The following is a 23881-nucleotide window of genomic DNA, read 5'->3' on the forward strand; positions in this document are numbered from 1 at the left end:
ATCATGCTCAGTCTCCCCACCCCCACCCCTCAGAGAAAAAAGTGAAGAACTTTACACAACTGGAAGATGGAATGCATAGAACAGGAAGTCGCTACTGCACCCGAGTAACACAAAACACAAATGAACAGCAGACGTGGCACAAAAGCAAGCTCAGCTCACCCCAGGAAGGAGCAGGAGTGCATGAAACAATCACCTGTGCCACAAGATCACCCTGAAAAGGCAGAGCTGGGTCACAAAGCGAGGCCAACAGGGGTTTCTCACAGGCTGCTCTCGAACAGTCTGTAACATCCACAAACCTAGGCGCTCCCCCGACCTTGCCTTAGCACCTGCTAAGCCTTAAAGAAACCTAAACCTCTGCTGGCATGTCAGCGTGCAGAAGGGCTTTAGGTCTTTCTTTCTTCCTCTTTTATTGTACCCCAACTCTTTCCAAGCAACAACTCTACTAGTGGTTTTAATTATGTGATTTTCTCTGCATAGAAACCCAGCAGGGATCCCCAAGAGAAGGCATCTCACCACCATCAATGAATGCCAGCTGTGCAGGTGCATGATTCTGTGTGTTACCCAAAGGGAACCCCAACTCAGAGGTGCTGAGAGAAAAGGAAACACCTTTTGTCAATCTACTCATTACATAGGAAAGAGCAAGTGGACAGTAAAAGCCACCTGCTTAGAGCAGAGCACAGACCCACAGGCACACCAACAACCCAAAAGAAAACGCTCAGGAAAGAGTCTCTTGACACTTCTGAAAGGAGACTTCTTCCAGACCTGATCTTGCTCCTAATTTTGAGACCAAAGCATTTAACTTCAGATCGTGATACTTGTGAGAGGGCCGAGGGGTAAGGTCTGAGAGACCCAAACAATGAGAACATTATTAGGCAACTACACCACTATGTACAAATACATACATCAATAAGAAAACTTCACTCCATCCCTGAAGCTACTTTAAACAAAGCACTGAAGATCAGGTTTCCTGAACAGGGATATTTTGAAGTCTGTGAGCAGTTTAAGACATTGCAACACTGGCACAATGTTACCTATTCTTTGTTTTTAATTACAGGGTAACAGGTAAACTCCCACACAGAGGTGGAGATGGAGGAGTGCGAAAGGAATCAAGAAGACGGAGCCAGTACTTCACAGGAGGTTCACACCACAGAAGCGGCAGCAGCAGCAGCTAGTGCTTTGCAGAATCTCGAGGGTAAAATTCGCTCAGGGTGCTCTGGGGGATTCGCTTCAGCATTTCTTTGGGGAAGATTCGGAGCAGCTGCCAGCCAATGTCCAAAGTCTCATAAACCGTGCGGTTCTCATAAGGACCTTAAAAAAATTGACACTGAATTAATTAATGGCAAGGTACCTCCAACTCATCAGTGCCATTCAGTATTTACTTTGTTAAATGACTAGCAGGCCATGTGGGCATAATACAAGAAAGGGAACAGGTCAGAACGCTCAAGAATGAACAAGACTGAGTGTGGAGATGAGAATACAAAGGCAGGAGAAAAGACTGAATTTGAGGGAGACAAACACAGATACTCAAACAGCGTCTTAAATGGCAAGCAAGCACCCAAATACTCAAACAGGTCAGTGGTTTTCAGAGTTGTTATTTTTAATAGCAGAATCATCCTCATTCCCCAAATAAATCTTATTCTTCAACCAAAGAACCAAGAGTGACTAGGTTTCTCTAGAAATCTTCCCAGTTATTGAGGTTCTGCATTAAAATTAAAAAAAAAAAAAAAAAACTTCAACAACCTTTTATGTTTGATGATTTTAATATTAATAATGTTTAAGAAAAGAGGGCACAAATCCCAAGTGTACCCTTTGAGGCATTATTTCAAAGTAATACACCTGTTATAATTACCCAGAATGGAGTATTTCTAGCATTACCAGGAACAACAGGGGAGGGACAAGGTGAACAGTCTGAAAATCCACACATTATGTTAAGAAAACTCATTATAGGTTTTTTAGTAGTGGGACAACCAATAAAATTAGTAATAAATTTGCCTTCAAGTTAGGGAGAAAGGTGCCAGAGAAAGGTCAAGGATATGGGTCAAAGCTTTGGCCTAGGGCTTGGTCTCAGTATGGCCAGAGACATGCAGCTTTAACATCAGTTAGAAACTTCCTAACAACCTCCAGCCTCACCGACATCTACTGAATCGGAATCAGCATTTTAACAAGATTCCCAGTTGATTCAAAAGCAAATAAAAGTTTGAGAAATACTAGACTAAGATACTGTAATGGGAATGAAAACAGATTTGGATCCGATGTTTAAAGGGAGAACAAGACCAGTTAGCAAACATCCAAATACTGGAGAACAACAGAGGAAGGTTAAGAATAATGCCCAGGGGGCTGGGGAGATAGCTCAGCTGGTAGAGTGCTTGCCTCGTAAGCACAAGGCCCTGAGTTCGATCCTCAGTACCGCAAAAAAAAAAAAAAAAAAAAAGAATAATGCCCAGTTACTGAGCATGAACCATCAGGAATGCCCAGGCCAGAGGCAGGCAGAACATGATTAGGCGGCAGGCTAGGCAGGAGGTCACTTAGAAAAAACTGATTCTGGCTCGACTGGGCTTGAGGGGATGGTACCAGGACAGCAGTGGCAGTCCTAAATAAGCAGTGGGTCAGGATCGCACAGAGCAATTTAGAAGTCAGGGCGGGCAGAGTGAAAAGTCTATGCTTGAGCGGGGAGGGGAACACAGAAAAGTAACTGAGGTTTCTGAAGTATTAGCAATCAAGAAGTAGAAAGATTAAAAAAACGAGAAAAGAAAAATAAATAACTGGATAATCAAGTTAAGATCCTCTCAAAATGTTTAGATGGCAGAGGGGAAGGAGCCAGAGGGTTAAGGAAAAGAAAGACATGCAGGTCCTTGAAAGAACTTCTCTAATGAGAGGGAAGATTGTTTAAAGACCAGTGTAAATTCTGTGACTGGGAAGGAGGTCTTAAAAACTACATGAGGCCTTTCACATTTCTAAGAAAATGGGCATCTTACCCTGAGTAATAAAGTTCCTCTCAAACTTCTGCAGAAATTCCAAGTACAGAAGGTCATCTGAGGTAAGGGCTTCCTCTCCCACCACTGCCTTCATGGCTTGCACATCCTTCCCGATAGCGTAGCAGGCGTACTGAGGAGAGAGTGTGACAGACGGCTTGCACACGGGTACTGCTGCAGCTCCCTTCACAAGAGGCCACAGAACTGAACAAACATCCACAAGAGCTCGTGTGGAAGTACCAAAAGGACTTCATTACATCCTCCTTAAGACTTTAGGCATGCAACGCACTTGCTAACACTCTACAAAAATATGCTTCCTCAGTATGCAATGACCTTACAATTTATACAGCATCTGAAAAAGAACTCGGTTAAACCACAGAGAAATCCATCTCCAAGTTTCACTCAAGAAAACCATTTGTGACATCAAAGGCTTGTCATTTCTACTTTATGGTTAAATATCCCGCCCTTTGCGCTGACTGCACAATCTCATGTGACTACTCAAATGAAGGACTTCAAAGAATATACCAATCTGTAGCCTTCAGTGGTCTGGTGCTTACCACGTTAAGCAAGAAATAAGATAAAATAACCTTTCAGGGATATTCTACCATTAAAATTTAAAATGACTGTGTTGTTTTCTTTTTTTTTAAACTATTTTTATAGCACTGAACATGGGTTTCAAACTTGGTGGTTTTAATCTTGATTATTAACATCTATCCTAATGAGAAAAGGATTGTTTTGGTTCAAATGAACCATTATATACTTTATGTAAAGTCTATACTAAAAATTCTACTTGGACAAGAAAAAAAGTGATGAGAGGAAGAGGAGGAGTAAGACAGCAGAAAAGAAAGAAATGAGAACGGCACTCATTTCTTTTAAATACCATCCTTAGAAGAACATACGTACCAGCTGGTTAGATACATCGGCGTGATCCTTTCTGGTCATACCTTCTCCAATAGCAGACTTCATTAACCGTGAGAGTGAGGGCAGTACATTAATAGGTGGGTAAATCTTGGGAGGAAAAAAATAACTATATTTAAGTATGAAATTCAAGCTTTACTGGTAGTAAAGAAGCTTTTGAAACTATTTTCCTTAAATTACAAAATCTCCTGCAGTTGTTTACAAGATGTGTTCCAATATCTTCCTGGGAAGAAATGGAAGCAAGAAACACTTTGTGACCTAACATTTCTTCAATTAAGTCCAAAAACACTTGAAAAATTTAAAACAGTACAAGACTATTTTGAAAAACTCTAAATTTTCAACATATGCTTGATACTACCACATCGAGTCTAAACAGTCTTCCAAACTGATTAAAAAAACCAAACCAAAACAAACAAACAAAAAACCCAAACAAAATTAAAAGATTAACAATAAATCCACCTAAAAGGTGACTTTAGAAGCCAGTATTATTAGAGAATCATCAATTTTGTTTTTCTATTAATAACAAGATTGGCAGATTTTATACCACAATGGAACAGAATACCCCCAAAAGTTCTTTGAGACAAATGACTTCATTTTAAGGTACAATAAAGAAAGATGGTAAGTATTAATTCTGGTCCTTTGCCCACACCGGAATTGTAGTATCCAGGAATGACAACTTTATAGCCGTGTTAAAAGCAATTCAAGTTGAAACTTGCTAAGCAAAATAGCCCTTAATAATGAAATTTAAGTCACTACAGAGTATATGAGTGGCTCCATAAGCATCACAGAACTTTAAACATCAAATACCTGTCTGTTGTGCAGCTGTCTGTCCACATAGATCTGCCCCTCTGTAATATACCCCGTCAGGTCAGGGATGGGGTGAGTGATATCTGTGGGAGAAAGATACAGGTATAGCGTTAAGCATGTGGCCACTCACATAACCAGCCCACCGGAAGCTAAGCAGCATCACCCAGGAATGCCACACACCAACTTCTATGATGGAATGTTCTGTACCTGTGTTATCATCGCAGTCACTTGCCAAATGTGACCACTGAACACTCAAGAGTGTTGCTGATGAATCTGAAGAGCTTAATTTCAAATTTTATTTAATCTGTATTAGCCTAAATACAGTTAAATGGGTCTTGGGAGTACACAGTATACCATTTAATTTGTTTGGTCACAGAAGTTCAGTTGTGTTGGCACTACAAGGTAAACTGGCTGAACTCATAAAAAGAAAAGTACTATCTCTTCTAGTTATGTGCTTTCCCCTCAATATATAAAAAAAATTCCATTTTAAACACAAAGTTCTCACTGGGAAATGTGGCAACTTTATGTATACTGACAGGACACTATTAGATCATAAGTTGCCTTAGACGGACATGTGGCATTCTGCTACACAAACGAGATGGCACTAGACAAGGAGGCAGCGCTGTTCAAGCAGCACCAAAAAGGTCACACAAAACCATACACTTCTAAATCTGCTGAATCACTGAAGCGATTTTTAATTACTCCTTCAGAACGAATAATTTTTATGTCAGAGGCAGTCCAGTGCAGCAGTTGGTGTGAATTATGAATTTAGACTGTCTAGGTTGTAAATGTTCCACTTCCTACCCTTGACGAATTACCTCTCTGTCCCTCAGACCTACTTCTAAGTTGCTATGATAATCCCACCAGTGAATATTTAAAAAGACCCAGAACAGTGCTCAATTATAGTAAACTATTACTATTTCTGAAAATACCTCATAAAAGGCAAAAGAAGGGTTGGGGATGTAGCTCAGCTGGTAGAGTGCCTGCCTCACATGCACAAGGCCCTGGGTTCAATCCCCCATAACAACACACACACACACACACACACACACACACACACACACACAGCGGGGGGGCAACGGAAGGGGAATTTTCAGCAGTCTCAGCCCAGGCGTACACTTGAGCAGGTGCTGCCCTGTGCTTTCATAGGCACAGTGTAAAAAAGTCACTGATCACCAGTCCTTGGTTGAAAAGTTCTGTCTCTAAAGTCTTGTGGCCTTTACTACCTGTGCTCTCTATGTGGCACTTTATAACATACAGTACCTTCAATTCCTGCTGCACACTCATAAGAAACATCCCCAACTAGACTGAGTAACTATACCTTAAGCAGAAACCAGAAATTTTTAAATTTCTTATATCTAAAACAGCTGGCAAACTGCACCTAATAAAACTTTTAAATTCAAATTACAAAGAAGCTTTTCTTCCACAAAAACAATGATAATCATGAGTAATTCTCAAATGAAAATTTTTATTTCAGTACGAGTAACTAGTTAAGGCAAACTCTTAGAGGATAAGCTTGCAAAAGAATTTCAACTCAAAAAAGAGAGATGGTCTTTGGTTTGAGAATCAAAGTCCTTGCAATGATTAGGTCTGCTATGACCCAAAAACCAAACACTTACCATCATTGGGCATGGTAAGAATAGGGATTTGAGTAATAGAGCCATTTCGACCTTCCACTCGACCAGCACGCTCGTATATCGTGGCTAAATCTGTGTACATGTAGCCTGGGAAACCTCGTCGACCAGGGACCTCTTCCCTGGCTGCTGAAACCTGACAGGTAGTTAAGGAGAATATCACATACCAGAATATAAAAAAGTAAAGCTTGGTTATTAGAACACGTTTGTTTGAACATGCCAAATTAAAATTCAGAATTCCATCCTATTTATTTTAAATACTGTCTTAAAGTGATGAGTTGGAAAAAGATCATAAATCAAATTATTCTGCAGCAAGAATGGTTACCAAAAATTTCAGTAATTTATATTAAAACAAATACCCCAAAATTTCTGGGTGATAAGAATCTTAATATCATTCCAAATTAAACATTTGATTTTCTGAAGGAAGAAGTTCCAAAGAGAGTGCTGCCAAGTTACTTATGTAAATATCACCACCATTAAAAGCAGAATTCTGAAAAGAGCTAAAAACTGACAGTGTGGACAGAGCACTTCTGGGAGAGCAGCTGAATGAAGAGCTCGTTTACTCAGGTTTACAGTCAGTTCTGAGCCCACCGTGACAGTGACAGTGACAGTGCGTTAAGCAGGCTAATAATTTAATCTCATGTGCTATCACTTCTGCCACACTGACAGAAAAGAAGCTGTATTTTCTGAAGTATTTTTATTCCACTAATTCATAAGCAATGAGCGTAAAGATTAAGAAAAATAAAACCTATAAAGGGTTAAGATAGCCCTGAAAATTAACCCATTTTGTTTACAAAGGAAAAAAAGAAGAAAAAGAAAAAGTCACCTCTCGCAGGGCCTCAGCATAAGAGCTCATGTCTGTCAGGATAACCAACACGTGTTTCTCACACTGGTACGCTAGGAACTCGGCTGTGGTCAGAGCCAGGCGAGGAGTGATAATTCGTTCAATACTAAAAGGGAAAGTAATCCCCAGGTCACACAAAGTAAAAGGCCAAAAACAAAACAATTCTAGAAATAACAGCAGGTTTCCCTTGTGAAGTGTTCAATAAATCCAGGGGAGTAAAGCAATTGTGAGTTTAAAAATTTTAAGGCTGTTCCTTGTGTACTTACAAAATAAGAACTACTCAGTGCTACAAAGTTAAGTTGATGATTTTATAAATGCCCTATAAATTTTCAGAGCTACATGGATTCTCAAACCTAAGAGGGAGTGGTAAGGAAAGAAACGAAGGAAAAAAATGGAAGACAAATTTCCAAGAACAAGTCATTCACTGAGTACCAGTTATGTGCTAGATGATTAAAAAATATGACCCCACTTAATAATACAACCCTGTGACAGTAGTATTGTCTGTCACATTTTTATGAACTTCGGGGTCTAGGTAATTCGCCCAAAGACAACCAACTCCCAAGAAGCAGGGCTGGCATATGAACACAGGGTCACTTCAGTCCCACGTCCCTAGGCTTTCATGATAACATTTTGCCTTTCTAGTCCGAGGTAACATTTTTGACCCTCAGTCTGGGCGAACAGAAAGAAATAGCTCTATTTACTTACGTTGGGTCATTGGCCAAGTTCAAAAAGAGGCAGACATTGTCCATTGAGCCATTTTCTTCAAAGTCAGATTTGAAGAACCGGGCAGTTTCCATGTTTACCTAAATAGCAATGACTTCATCAGTGTTGGAAGAGAATGATTCTCAACATTTATTACCGATAAAGGCCAAGCTATAGATCTGAATTGTTCCTTCTCTTGAAATTTAAAGTATCCAAAAAATTTTCACAAAAGCCTACTAAGAGCTTTGTGCAGGAAAAATATTATTCTTAGGTTTCAAGTCAAGTGCTAAACTTTAATCCTCAGTTTGGCCATGGTGACAACTTGTTTAAGTTCTCTACCTAGAGATAGAGTCAACTATTCGTATAGTTTACAATGTGATCTAATAACACAAGCAGTGAATTCCACGTTACACTAACAAAGAAAAACTTCATACTTACACCCATAGCAGCAAATACAATGGCAAAATTTTCCTCACTGTAATCCACCACATCTTTGGATTTCTTTACCAAACCAGCCTGGCGACAGATTTGAGCTGCAATCTGATAAGGATTAAAAGAATCAAGTTGTACTTCTGAAATAAAATTTCTATTGCAAAATAATTTTTATCCTAAGAACTGTGATTATTAATGAAACTGGGAATGGTTTAGTGGTTTTACTCAACAAAACTAGTAATTTTTGCAAAGATGCACAAGTGTAAGCAAGAAGACAGATGAGATGCACAGAGAGTCGCTGTAACAGGTCTACATAAAAAACAGCACTGTATTTAGTAGGTTTCTTGGAATTCTTCCCTATAGAACAGACCCTAATTCTCACCTCATTGTGTGGCAACCCAGCAGCAGAGAAGATTGGAATTTTCTGGCCCCGGGCAATACTGTTCATGCCATCTATGGCAGAAATGCCAGTCTGAATCATCTCCTCTGGATAGATTCGACACTGCGGATTGATGGGCTGACCTGATATATTCCAGAAGGGGAGACTTTAGTATGTCTGCAAACTACTCATGAGTGAAAGCAGATATCAAGCCAAATTAAAATAAAAAGCCCAAGAAAACCAGAAAGCATTTATTTCTACTCTTAAAAGAATACAGACATCCCTACCCTATGTGCACGTATGATTACACAAATGGTATGAATCTACACCGTGCACAACCATAGAAACAAAATGATGTACCCTATTTGTGTACAATGAATCAAAATGCAGTCTGTATAAAATTTAAAAATAAAAAAATATATTATTTTTGAAATCTGAAATAATTTTCTCTTTTAGTCCTCTGTAGACTCAAAACATACAGCAATATTGAGGTTCCTAAAGTGAATTAAAAGTATAGCAAACAACAGAGAAGTTCTAATTTCACAGCCATGCTTTTACCATGAACATTCAGACCTGCCCTAATAAGATTTTTACAATATCTTATGATATTACATAAAATTTGAAGATAATTTCTAGGAAAAATTAATTTATTAATAAATAAAATATATGCCTAATTTACAACTTACAGATAACATTGATTACTATTTCGGAAAACACAAAACCAATCTTTATTTGGCAAAGGTACCAGATAGACAGAAGTTAATTGCCCCAAACAGAAATCCACTTAGTGCCCTTACCCATGATGTCGAGGAAGTCTTCAGCCAGCACAGAAGGACCTCTGTCGATGGGTTTTCCTGACCCATTGAACACCCGGCCTGCAAAACACAGTAAGGCAGTGCAGAGGACACCCTGACTTCCAAATAGTATTTTTTAAAAGGATTTTAGGAAATATGCTTAAAAGGAAACAGATCTCTGCTCAGAATGAATAATAATGTCCATTTACCAAGCATATCCTCAGACACTGGTGTTCGGAGAATATCCCCAGTAAACTCACAGGACGTTTTCTTGGCATCTATACCTGAAGTCCCTTCAAATACCTATCAAGAAAGAGAATCAATCAGAAGGGTAAAAGCAATTTGGAGCATGGGCACTTACTAGACCAAGAGTCTTGCAAATCAAATGCCACAGCAAGCTAGTATTGTTTGTTTTTAACATTTTTTAAAAGAGTGTTCAAAGAAGGAATGAAAAAACAAAAGAAAGAAAATTAAATTTTCTGACTCCATACTCTTAATAGAAATTTTGCCAAGCCCTGCTCTAGAATATATTTTAGGGGAGCATTTTACTTGAGAAAACTGTTTGTCTTTTCCATTATCAGGCAGCACTAAAATTAGGAACTGTAAGAGATGATTTAAAGGAAATGATTCAGACAGCATTTTGGTTTCATACCACCATCAGTGAATCCTGCTCTGTATCTCTCTCCTTTGAGATGACGATTTCATTTTAACCACTTAAAACTCAAGAAAACATGAATATTTTCCCCCTGCAGCCAGTAATTAATCTGTAAAGATACTTGTACAATGATCACCAGAAAAAAACAAGTAGTATTTCCTGTGTATTTTCTGTTTTTGGTACTGGGGACTGAACCAAGGCATTCTACTACTGAGAAACATTCCTTTTTATTTTTTATTTTGAGACAGGGTCTTGCTAAATTGCCGAGGCTGACCTGGAACTTGCTATCTTCCTACCTCAGCCTCCCTAACTGCTGTGATTATAGGTGTACATGTCCACGCCTGGCCCCTATGTGTTTTTGATTAGATGCTTACCTGAACCACTGCTTTGGAACCACTAACTTCTAGAACCTGCCCACTTCTCTTCGTGCCATCTGGTAACGTCAAGTGGACAATCTCAGCATATCTGGGAAACTAAACAGGAATAAATAAGGGATCCATAACCAACATTTTAAAAGCTCCCTAAATCACTCTGTATGCCATCTCTACCATAGCACACTGCATGTGCAATCCTCCCATCCTTCAACACATTAGCTTTGTGAAGATTTATAGCATCCTCCAGAGTTTAAGTCCTTATAATACACACCATTGACAAATCAACACAGGGTAAGGAAAGAAGGGTCTTATGCCCATAAAAACATGTAAGTTAAATGTATTGCTTTTCTTCTGTGTACATATTTGAGACCATAGGAAGGTACAAAAATTACAAATAACAATGTTCCTACCAGTCAAAATGAATGTTTACTTCCTGGGGTCTGATACTGTGTGCAATATTTCAGGGGAATGATACAAAGTTACTACATAACAATTACTATTATAATAAAACAGGGCTTGAGTGCCCCCCTCAGTCTAGTTTTCCTAACCAGATGTGGTCCTCTAATCCATTTTTACTATTTTAAAATGTCTCCAAAATTACACCGTTTTATTTTCATGAGTGGCAACTTTTCTTTACTTGATCTTATGTTCAACATAATACACTGTCCTGTTAATAAGTATCTTTAAATTATCAACATAATTTATTGAACATCACTATTTTGTTTGAAGTGGGGAAAAAAAATACTGCCAAACTATAATGCACTAATAATTAAGACCTTTGGATTTTAGAGATGTTAAAATGTGAACAAATGGGCATTTCAGAACTAATATTAAAACTGCACAGATATAGTTAAAATAAACTCTATGAGCATATTACATTTTATTCAGCTATTCTACCAATGGATTACCAGGTTGTTCCCAATTGACACTAGTGCAACAATGATCAAGTTAAAGTGAATACTCATTCTTGCATGCTGCTCCTCATATTAAGTGCACCAGTTTCCCTAAGGTATTTAGTAGGCTATATACAGGCTGCATCCATTTTCTGCCAAATTATTTTCAAAAACACTATATTAATTTACAATCTTCCTACTAGTATAAACAAGTATCCTTTTCCTCCATCCTTGCTAATCTTATGTTCTTATACTCATTTGTAGGATGTTTATCGATTCTGGATATTAATCCTTTTATAAATACCTTTTAATTTTGTTTATGGAATCTTTCACCAAAAAAAGTCTTTTCTGGACAGGTGAGGTGGGTTTTTATTTTTTTTCATCCTAGGGACTGAACTGGGGACCCTTTCCCACTGAGTACATCCTTAGTTCTTTTTATTTTGAGATAGGGTCTCACAAATTGATAAAGCTGGCCTAGAACTTGTGAATCTCCTACCACAGTCTCTAGGCATGCACCACTGTACTTGACTATTTCAGAAGTTTAAAATCTTTTAAGTCATAAAATGATTGTTCTTTATAGATAATTTACACCTTTTGTGTCTTATTTAGGAAAACCTTTCACCTGAACTCTTTAAAAAGGGTCCTCAAGGTTGTCTTCTAACAGGCTTGTGTTTCATTTTAAGCCTTTAATTGATCCAGTTTTACTTCTGGCATCTAATTTTATTTTTCTTATTTTTCACATGGGAAATGAATGCTTCAACAATATTATAATTAGCACAAGCTGTTTCCTATGGCCTCACAACGTCTCATTTACATCTATGAAGGCTCTTAATTTTTTTCCCACTGATTTGCTTATTCCCACTCCAAATCCTTATGCTCAATTGTTCTAGTTCTGATTGTGCAACCGGGGAAAAATCAACACCTTTAACAATCTGAGTTCATTCAAAATAAGCAGAATATTCATTTCTTTCCTGGTCTCCTTTCATGGTCTTTCAACAGTTTTATAGTTTTCTCTAAATAATTAATTACTTCCAGAATACGGGACACTACTGATTTGTGTAGACTGCTCCTGAACCCAGAAACTCTGTTCTACATCATCATTTCTAATCATTTACCACCAAATGACTTGAGTGTTCTGTTTAATCATATCAAGAAATGGCGATAGTTGTTGCCTTTCCAATACTGTTACATTCCAATTTCTCTGCCCTGCAGCATTGCTAAGTGTCAAACATGCAGATGGTAATAGGGACAAGGCATCCTCATCCTGTTCCTGACTGTGTACTGTGATATAAAAAGAAACACACATTTGGTTTTAGTTCATTGCTCCTGGCCAGAGCTCCTAAAACCGTTGTAATTTCCTAAGTGATAGGAATAAAAAGGGTAAAGGAGCATCTTTCGTCACATAAGGAGACCCTTTCAATTGTACCTGAGTGTACCTTAGGATGGAGACTTTTGGAAATGCCCTGAGGATGGAGGGATGAGTGGGCTGCCAGGGGAACCAAGCTCATCATTAGAGCATTGTAACTTTCACCCCATACGCTGACCTGAGGAGAGGAGAGACTGGACACTGATGCAATCACCACGCAATTAATCATGCCTATGTAACAAAGTCACCATACAAATCCTAACTAAAGGGATTTGGAGAGCGTTGGAGGTGGTGAAGAATGCATCCATGTGTTGAGAGGGTGACAACCCCAGTTTCATAAGGACAGAAGCTCCTGTGCTCAGGACCCTTTGGGACCTCATGCTATGTTATCTCTTCTTCTGGTTGTTCATTTGTATCTTTAGCATATCCTTTGTAATGACTCAGTAACAGTAAATTGTTTTCCTGAATTCAGTGAGCTGTTCTAGCAAACTATGAAATGTGACAAGAGAACCTCCAATTTATAGCCAAGGCAGACAGTAGCTGTGGATAATCTAGGCACCCAAAATTTGTGACTGGTATCTGAAGTGAGGGCAGTCTTATGTGACTAAGCCCTTACCCTGTGGGGTCTGCAGTTAGTGTCAGAACTGAGTTAAATTATAGAAAGCCTACTAGGTGTCTGTTGGAAAACTGACATGAACTGTTGAGGGGAAAACCCCACACATCTAGCATCAGAAGTGAAGTACTGAGAACAGTGTCAGAGAAAAGAGTTCCTTTCACTGATTTAACTGGGAATGTTTCTAGAGTCTCCTTAAGGATGCTGTTTGCTGTAGAAGGTGGATACCTGGAAAGAGGTTAATCTGTTTTATTCCTTACTTATTAAGAGGCTTCCTTTTATAATAAATGAGTAATTTTACCAGATACATTTTCTGTATTTATTGAGAAGAGTGTAAGTTTTTTCTAGTTTAATCAAAAATTTGCTTTTACACTGATGTATTTTCTAATATGAAATCAACTTGGTAGTACTGGGATCAACACTACTTTGTCATAATTTTATTGCTTTTTTTACATAGGTGTTTTTGCTATTATCTGACATGAGTACATTTCATTAAGAATTCCGAAATCTGTGCTATCACTCCCATTTGTCTGGTGTTAGAACTTAATACATGCTATAATGGACTGGAGAATAGCTCTCCATCTTCTATCCAGATGCAATCCATATAATTATCTGTTCCTTAATCCCATGTGCATGGTTTAAGAAACAAAAGTCAAACACTAAAAACTAAACCAAATCAAGAAGAAAAAAAAATATTCCAAATTTCATGGTATGGAGCTATCTTTCTAAACAAAAAAAATTACCAGTTTTTCTTCAGCTAGAGCTGTACTTCAGACTTTTTAGTTCTCTTAAAATTACTTCACAAGGATGTTTTCTAAGTCCTTTCCATCACTGATTCTCATAGCCTCCTCAGTCACCATTCACAGCACTTCCTAACACACAATCGACTCTACTACTACACTACTCGTATTCTCCACTAGGGAAAGGATGAGCTCAGAGCTTAATACAATTGAAACCTAAATATTTTTTGAGTTGCTTTTCAATAATACACTAATATAAAAAAATATTCATTCTTTAAAAATATTAGCCAAAACTTATTTAGCAAAGGATGTAGAAAAAAGATTAATAAAGCTTAATATTTTCCTCAAAAATAAAAGTGTGGACTCTATTCTCATATAGAACATTAACAGACACTTGCCTAAGTATTGTATAACCTGAGACCAATACACTGAGGCTTTGATAAATTTGCAGACTAATATAAAACTGTGGCCAGAAGGTAAACTTGCTAGGCTTAATTTTTAAGGTTTATTTGTAAAGATACCTTGTCATACATAAGGTATCTTTAAAAATATTATTTTAGTGATAAGCTGAAGAGACAATGAACTTTGCCCTTTCTTATAAGAAATGCTTCTCACTTTATTTTCTGCTTCTAGGGGATCACATGCCAAACACACAACTATCAGTAGCCTGCCAACAAATTAGTAAGCCTGTGCTTCTCCCTTGACCCACCCTAAGAACAACTAATGCAGAACTACTGTTCTAGACAACAGTTATATAAATTACTTTTCCTGAGAACATTCTGATCACAGAGCTCAGGCAGAAAGCTTAGCCCGAGATGCCCAACTAAACCGCAGTCCATACCTCACTTTCTACATTAACATAACTGTTTATAATTCTTACTTATAGGTAAAAATCCAACATATCCAAAGATTCTTAAAACAAACTGAATATGTACACACCATTCTTTGCTTTAGGATTTCAGTCACTATTGAGATAATCTGTTCTTGTATATTCATTACTTCAAAACCAATGTCAGGCTCTTAAAGATAAAAGTAACAATGCTTACTCAAGAGCATAAAATTTAGTACAGATAAGATAAATACTATAAAAATATCTATAAGATATAAAATACCATGTACCTGTATAATATCCTAAAGTTTATAAAACACACTAATAAATATTATTGCTGTTTCTCTTTCTAATGAAAATATTAAGTAGGATTAGGGATTTTTTTTTACCCAATTTTGCAAATGAGGGACTCAAGTGAACAAACAGAACCTACGCTAGCTCTAATACTGAAATCCAGTGTTCTGACTTTTGGTCTCCAACTTGTTTCCTATACAGAACTGACATTCAGATCACAGAACAGTTTTAAAATCGTAACAAAATTTAAAGAATATGGAACAGGACTTAACGCCACTTTTAATTACACAATTAGATCATAACACAGTGGATTACCTTAACTTGATCTAAGATCACCAGTGGACCATTGACTCCTGAAACTGTCTTGTATGCTGAAAAGAAACACAGAAGAGTCAACTTTTGTCAACAGCACAAGAGCTTAAATTACCTTCTCTGATACTACCAAAAAACTTCTACTTTATTATATCTATTATACTATGGAACACTGAAACTGCTAAACAAGCTTTTTTTTTTTTTTTCAAAATGAATTTGTAAAATATGCCTATACTTGTACAACTTTTCACTATCCACCCTCATCAAAAACAGTCTGAATCTTACTGGTTGAGCCACTGTTCTTAGCACCCATACAAAAACAGGCACAGAGGCTGCCTGCCTTTAGAAGTTGAGTTTTCATGCAGGGAGGGGGAATTTCAATGTGATGAGATAAGGGCTCTGAGATAAGGATACTAACTGAGGCATGCAGAGGGTTCCTGGGAGCACAGCTAAAAAAACAGAATAAAGTTCCTACCTTGGAGAAAAAAGGAAAAGTTTTATAGAGGAGGTAGCACTTAACTAAGTGGATCAGGAATGAAAGGGAATCTTAATGTAAAGCAGAAGTGACAAAACTCACAAAAGAAAGGTGGGAAAACATATCCTGTAAAGTAAAATCATAAAAAATATGGGAAAGAGCCTTTGAAAGAGGTGGTGAGCAATGGGATAAAAGGCTAGGGATCAATTAAGATAAGAAAAGTATTCTTAAAAAAAAAAAAAAAAAAAGTCAAGTGCTACTACCAGGTTGGAGACTGATATTACCCACTGCAAAGTATGGCCTAGAAATAAACTGTTACTCTATAAGGTACTACCCAAATCCTTCATTTTAGAAAGGAGGTAGTCATCCTTCCTAGCAAACGTGATTAGGTATAAAAAAGAACATTTAGGAGAGGGTAACTCTAACAGACAACTTCAGAATTCACTAAATTTCACAATCAGAACAGTTAAAAAAAAGTTTTGGAAGAAAATTACTACAAAGTCCGAAATAATTTATATAAAGCTGTTAAGCAATTAGGAATTTTTCACTTGCTTGATTTGAGGGCTTCAAATGAGCTTGGACAGAGATTCCTGGCACAAATATGAACTCCCAAGAATGAGGAAACCATTTAATAACCAGTCTGTCCACTCAAGGGGCTTTAAAATTTACAAACACAATTCCTCCAGCACAAGGCCAGGAAGGCCAGTGCCCTGGTACAAATGATCAGTAACTGTAACGGTCTCAATGCGGGCCCCCAAACTGAGTCAGATTTTTTTTTTTTAACCTTTGATAAAGGCATATCACAAGTTGAAAAAGTAAGATACCTGAATGAATGAGAATATAAGAGGGTCACCCATTTCCCTTAAAATTACTAAAAAGATTCCTTTTGTGGCTTTTATCACTTTTAGGAAAACCCTCCTTATTGTTCTCATTTAAAAGACTCCAAACATTGTTTTTCAAGGAATTTCTAAAATTATCATAAGGAAACGGGAAGTGAGCTACATCAGGAACATATCTTCTTGAAACCCAGTTTTTTGAAAATGTAAAAACACAGACCTTCTCAAAACCTTCATCTAAACAGTGTGGTATGGAAGGGAATCAAGTTTTGAGATATTTAACAAAATCTGTCCTGAAAAAAAGTACGTCATTAAAATCCCTCAAGTTCTTAAAACTCTATATTTTTAAACAAAATATTCTTTTCTGAAAGTCTAATCTCTACAACAACTATGCACTGGAATCTGTTTAAAATTCAAGTTCATGCCGAACTATGAACTTTTGCCAGTCAGGAGCAAAAAGCATGACCAAGAAAAAGAAACATTAATCATGGCTTTTCCTGGAAACAGTGAATAGAGCTAACTTCTACTACAGGAGATTTTACTTCCTCAAAAGAAAAGTCTTCTAAATTTGCAACATTATGTAGACTTTAAAAGTCTACAAATAAACCCTGTAAGTTAACTGATGAACATTAACAACACCCAAGACACATCTGATGAGTGCTTCTCAGGAATTCTCATTTAACCTCCATCATACAACTGAGTTAGATATTATTCCACAGTTTAGAAAAGAAAAATTACTCCTGGAGAAATTAAATAACTTGCCCAAGGATCTGAATTTCCAGTCACTTGGTCTTTAAACTACTGCAACCCAAATTCTAAAACAGAACTAGTTGGTTATTTGTGTGGTAGGGTACATTCTAGCACTTATTTGCAAGAATTATGTAGCAGCACCACCCCAAATAATTTCACCAATCTGAAATTTCAGCTCTGAAAAATAGTTTTTTTGTTTGTTTTTTTACTATCTTGCACTAAGCATTATTTCCCTTGTATCTTCATTCTCTCATTATTGCAAAACAATCTTTCTCCAGTGGAGTCACACCTGCTGGAAGAGATTAAGCAGACAGAGGAGTCCCTGATGGAGGTGCTACAGCGATTTTACCTCACTAGAAATCATGAAAAATGTGAAGTATAAACCAGAGGTGAAACATGCTCAGTTTAAACTGACATGTGAAAACTGAGCTAATAAATACTACAACTCAAACTAGGTAAAAAAAAAACTGGAGAGTGTCATGCTTTTACACTCATTTCAGATCAACTGCCTGATTTGATCTTCACAAAATGTTGAAAGGTAAGCAAGGCTGACACAATCTCACTTTACACTTAAGGAAATGAAATCCCTAAGAAATCTGCTACCAAATGGAGAAACCAGGCTTACTAATTAATTATAAGGTTGGTATTCTATGACCCTACAGCAATTTTTACCTTAGTCCCCACTATAATTTAAAAATATGGAGATCACACAGTTCCTAGTACTTGGACCACAAGTAGGCACTAGACAACAGTTTAAATGCCAACTGCAGCTTTCCATGGTCATGAAACTATCTGCAAATAAAATTAAGCAGAGAAAGCACTGGATGCTACCTTTTATCCCTCATTCATCCAACCTTCCTCACCATTACCATTAATAGTTCAGAGAGATATCAAAGCGTAGCTTTCAAAGACATTAAGTTGCTCTTCAAAAGTTAACCATTTATCAATTATTTTATTTATCAAAATCACTCCTCTTAGAAATTTCTTAAGAACTTGAGTCCATAGGTGAGTGTAAGGATGATCAGAAAGCTGACAATATAGTAGAAAAATGATTCTATTACATACTCAACACATTTTACAGCCAAAAGGCCACATCTTTGGTTCTGAAACACAGAACATATGATAACTATTTAAAAAATCAAAATCCACAAAAGATTTGAGGAACACCTATTTTGTCAGATGTCATTCCCTTCATTCTGCTTGATAAGAGACTGTTCAACACTGGGAATGCCTTTAATGATTGCAACACATTCAATGAGAAAACTCAACAGTCATTGCACAATAAGAGTCCTAGTCTTTTAGGCTACACCTTAATAGCAAAACAAAAACTCAGAGCAATCATCTTCTATTGTGCAAGAAGAGAGAACTAACCCTTAGCAGTGGGCACCTGAGAGAGAAGTTCTAGAAAAGGTAAAACATTACTTTACATGACTTTTGTTGGAGCAAGCTCCATTTCATGATGTAAGAAACTAGATTAGTTGACTGAGGGTCTCAAGAAAAACAGAGATCACCAAATTAAAAATATTTAGCATTCAAAAGCTCTATGTATATTATTGAATCCAAAGGTTTAAAAGCTTATCCTGTGACTTTAGAAATTCAATTGGAAAAGAAAAAGGAATAAAAAATTCAATTGAAGTTTCAAGATTATTTACTAATTTCAAAGCTGAATAGCTACTTTCCATTTCTTTCTAACAGTCCAGTAATCCTAAAGTTGTTTTTTAATAGGATCTAATTTGTACAGTGAAACTGCCAATACTATTCCATTCCTTCATGCAAAAGGCACACATTAGGGGCTTTGGATGTAGCTCAGTGGGAGAGTTTATCAAACATGTGCAAGGTCCTATATTCAATCCCTAGTACAAGAAAAATAAAAACAGAAAAATTAAAGCATACATTAAATAGCTATGACCACCTTAGATGCCATCATCAAACTTTCATTATAAAAATTAAGATGTTAGGGCTGGGGATATAGCTCAGTTGGTAGAGTGCCCGCCTCGCAAGCACAAGGCCCTGGGTTCAATCCCCAGCAGGGCCAAAAAAAAAAAGAGTTACGCTGTTAAGACAGGTGTTGTGGTGTAGGCCTAGTAATCCCAGCAACTCAGGAGGCTAAGCAGAAGGTTTCAAGTTCAAGGTCTGCCTCAGCAACTTTGTGAGGCTCTGTCTCAAAATAAAAAACAAAAAGGGCTCGTGATATGGCTCAGTGGCAGAGCACACCTGGGTTCAATTCCCAGTACCACCACCACCAAAAAAAAAAAAAAAAAAAAAAAAAAAAAGATGTTAACCAATATTTACTCAGAAGCATTTAAAACTGACTAGAACCAAAAGATGTGGCAAAATAGGAAAAAGATGATATTCAAATGAAGTTGTACACCCATGTATATTATTTTCTTATATTTTTATTACCTGTTGATGAACCTGTATTTATTTATATGTGGTGCTGAGAATCAAATCCAGTACCTCACACATGCTAGGCAAGTGCTCTACCACTGAGCTACAATCCCAGCCCCCATGTATATTATTTATATTTAGAATAACTCACATATGGAAAGGAAACTGTTCAATCAGGTATTCTAACTCCCTAATTTGATTTCATCCATACTAAGAATCTACCCTGGGGCTAGGGTTGTGGCTCAGTGGTAGAGCATTTGCCTAGCATGTGCAAGGCACTGGGTTCGATCCTCAGCACCACATAAAAATAAATAAAAAAGAATCTACCCATTAAATTATTAGAACGAGGGGTTTATAGTAAGTTATACAAGAATTACAGAACACTGTAGAAGGCACTGGGGCTACAAAATGGATCCCCACCTATAAAGGTCCCATTTTAAGCACGATGCTGCAACAGTTTTTGTGGGGAAGTTCTTCAGATATTGGCTAAGCACACAAATGTGAAGAAATCATGCTCCAATTTCTAAAAGGCTTACAAATTTAATTATGGAGTACTCTTTAAACAATGTTGTTATTTGTTGATATTCTGAATTGACACTGAATGATTACAAGGATAAACTTAAGACTGTACCCTTAAAACCTTTTTCTAGAGGCACCATTAATGTCTATCTGTTCTGCCCAAAGTGAAGCATATGAATGCAATTTGTAAGAGAATTTGTAATTCCTAGGTACATACTGCCAAGACTTAAGAATGCCAACATCTATCAATTTCCTAAACATTTACCTCAGTTCATATAACGCCCCCCCATAGGCATTCTCTGATTTAAACAATTTCCACTGTAAAAGGCCCATCTCAGCAATCTACAGATTCGAATACGTTTTCCTTCTTCCTTAGGCTGCAGTGCTATCACATGACTCAGTGACAGATCAGGATGGGATTAGTCAGGCTGGAGAGTGCTCCACTAAAATGCTTCCTCTGAAATTCTTTTTAACCAATGAGCCACCCACAAACAGATAGGCTGGCAATTAACCAGGGCAAATGCAGTCTCATTATTTGGGGAAACATCAGGTACTTATCCAAGCTTTCAAAAAAGTATTTCCAGGGTTCATCCCTAGTTTTTAAGGAAGCTGTTGAAGAGGTGTGATGCTAACAACTGCTATCTTAAATAATCAAGAGTCACTTCTATTGGAACTGCAGAACTGTCTACCTAAACCTAGTTTATTAAGTCCTTTTATAATCATAACACTTAAGCCTATGCATATATACTAGATAAGGGAAAAGCTGCTTGGTTTTCCCAAAGAACCTTGCACTTAACCAAGTTTGGTTAACTGGTCAATAATTGAAGAGGCAACCACAGAAAAAAGCCCAGGGGGAATTAGGAAACCTAGATTTTCAGTTTCCTGCTCTGACAATAATTAGAGATGTCTGAAGTCTGGCAAGTCCTACCCTTCCCAGAACCTTTGGCTTCTCACCTGTAAAATGAGAGGGCTGGACTGGATGACTTGCAGGGTACTTTTCAGCTCTAGGGTTCTCTGGTATCTAGGTGTTCTCCTGCGAAGCAGCCCCTCCACCCAACAAGACACATCTCCCTCTGGCTGCCGGCCTGACCTCCATCCACGAAAGGCCTGACCACGTCAGCGACGGCACTACATAGTCGGCCCTCCGCAGGAGCTGACGATCTGCCCTGAGGTCCTCACCAGCCGGAGGGGATGGGAAGGGGGCGTTCCCTCGACCCCTACAGCTTCAAACCACGTCAGGAGAAGATTAAGATCGGAGAGACAAGTGGCCCTCAGACACAAGCAAGTGCCTGTGAATGCTCCAGCCCGGGGAGGTTGGAGAGGGAAGGGCAATAGCCACGAGCCCACCAACCCCAGCAAAGTTCCCGCCGGTGCTCCTGCGCTCTGCCCACATAAATAATCGTGGAAATGTCAGGCACACGCAAATCTCCTAGACAGACACTTGTGGGTCCCGGGACGCAAAAAGAAAAAAAAAAAAAAAAAAAAAAAAAAAAAAAAAAGAAAGAAAAAAAAATCCCACCCCGCCCGCTGGCTAAGCAGGTGAGCGGGAGCAAAGGGCTAGGCTAAGAAGCGAAGGCTGTTTATCTCCTGCTTTCTGATACTCACTGAGGCGAGGCTGGGAGAGGTAGTTCCGACTGACTGCCAGCGCCTGCTCCCGAGATCCTGCCACCGGACCACTGGTGGACACGGGTAGCTCGGGTGCGGCCCCGTTCACGATCCCCCGCATCGCCCGCAGCGCCATCTTGTCTCCTCCGTCCCGACTGGCCCCACAGCAGCGCCGCGCAGGCGCAGATATACCAGGGCGGTCCGCGCACCAGGCTCCGCCCAGGCGCGCTGCGGAGCCCCAGCTTGGCTCCGCCTCCTTCGCGGCTCACTGCCCCCAGCCTCGTGACTCGGACTCCGCGTGGGCGGGGCTGAGGGCGCGCAGGCGAAAGGAGCTGACCAGCGTGCTGGGAGGGCCGGTGCCGGCCAGGCAGAGGGAAAGGGGAAGCCAAAGCGGGGCCAGAGAGAGGCGGGAGGCGAACGCGTGCAAGAAAAGGCCAATAGAGGTCCATTTTAGAATGCCCTTCCATCGAACCGAATGAAGAGAACTCAAACTATGAAATCTGTCTTGAAAAACAGGGGAAATGTGAGGTCTATTAATGGGGTGCTATGAGCCATTATTTGTTTCCTTATACCGTCTGCCTACCCCGTTCTTTCACTCGTGTATCCATTCAACAAACATCTGTTGGTTGGTTTTAAGGGGTGGGTATTGGTGTGAAAGACAGGAACAGATTTGAAAGCTACACACAGGTCGGAATAACATAGGATGAGAAGGCTGCAGAGGATGACAGCCCAGACTTGATGAAGCCTGAATGGATTGTGACACGGTTTACAAGACTAGCACAGAAAAGAAGAGAGAAATCTTGATGCTGTTGAGAGAGGAAAACAAGAACTGTCCTGGAATCTCTCGGGTTTCCTTGGATTGTTTGTAAATATCCAAGAAGACCTCTGGGATGAACTAAGATAAGATTTGTGACTTATAAGTAAGTTGATCATGAACTAAAAGAGACAAAGCAAAGACTGTGTGTAGAGTAGGAAACTGTCCAAGGTCAACTTTTATGGGTAACGCTGAGATTAGTGGACAAACAAAGGAAAAGTCTCCTACAATCAAACTTGAAATGTTGTCAAGATGCCAAGAAACCCAGAGCACATGTTCCAGAAGCCAAAAGAAGACTAAAATTTAATTCCTTATTGCCCAAAATAGAAGAGAAAGCTAGTGTACACTGTATTTGACCATTAGAAGATCATTGTGATACTTGATGAAGAAAATCAAACCTTTTTCTTTTTCACATGGGAGGAAGATTTTAGAGTCGAACTATATAATGGTGGTATGCAAGTTGAAATCCCTATCTAAAAGTCCAAATCTTTGGAGTAGTTTATACTCCAAAATCCAAACATTTTGAGTGTCAGCATGATGCTGCAAGTGCAAAATAATACACCTGAAACTTTGTTTCAAGCATAAAATTATTATAAATATTGTGTAAAATTACCTTTAGGCTCTGTGTATAAGAGGCATATGAAACATAATGTGTTTAGAGATGGGTCCCATTTCCTAACATATCTCATTATATATGCAAATATATAATATATAATACATGCCAATATTCCATCCCCCAAAAAAACCCACTGAAATTCAAAACACTTTTAGTCCAAAGCATGTAAAATAAGGGATAATCAACTGCTGTCATAAGTGAAGTGACCTTTACTCAGTTTCTTAAAGTCTTCTTTAATGATGGTTGAGATTGAGTATTATTTAGTATGTTTTATAATTAAAGGCAAAGCAATGAGACAATGTTTTGTTTAAATTTATGAT

The 23881-nt window shown here is 38.3% G+C and overlaps 1 protein-coding gene across 1 annotated transcript; it reads right to left on the reverse strand.

Moving 5' to 3' along the window:
* Positions 1-404: 404 nt before the first annotated feature.
* Positions 405-22300, reverse strand: Atp6v1b2 (ATPase H+ transporting V1 subunit B2). The gene is made up of 14 exons (XM_047551072.1): positions 22132-22300; positions 15562-15617; positions 10512-10610; positions 9692-9785; positions 9486-9563; positions 8692-8831; positions 8316-8417; positions 7881-7978; positions 7158-7281; positions 6317-6467; positions 4698-4780; positions 3876-3980; positions 2976-3105; positions 405-1308 (listed from the first exon to the last, which is right to left on the reverse strand). The coding sequence occupies exons 1-14, from the start codon at positions 22265-22267 to the stop codon at positions 1169-1171; spliced, it is 1536 nt and encodes a 511-aa protein (XP_047407028.1). The 5' UTR covers positions 22268-22300; the 3' UTR covers positions 405-1168.
* Positions 22301-23881: the final 1581 nt, after the last annotated feature.

The sequence above is a fragment of the Sciurus carolinensis genome, chromosome 4, assembly GCF_902686445.1.
Source record: "Sciurus carolinensis chromosome 4, mSciCar1.2, whole genome shotgun sequence".
NCBI lineage: Eukaryota > Metazoa > Chordata > Mammalia > Rodentia > Sciuridae > Sciurus > Sciurus carolinensis.

Bases quoted from the DNA above. Each gene is read 5' to 3' on its own strand.
- Atp6v1b2 (XM_047551072.1), bottom strand. From the start codon at position 22,267: ATGGCGCTGCGGGCGATGCGGGGGATCGTGAACGGGGCCGCACCCGAG. The intron at 9,786-10,511 runs GTAAGCATCTAA...CTTTCTTGATAG, and splicing joins GTTCCAAAGCAGTGGTTCAG to GTATTTGAAGGGACTTCAGG. The intron at 4,781-6,316 runs GTAAGTGTTTGG...TTTCTCCCACAG, and splicing joins TCTTACCATGCCCAATGATG to ATATCACTCACCCCATCCCT.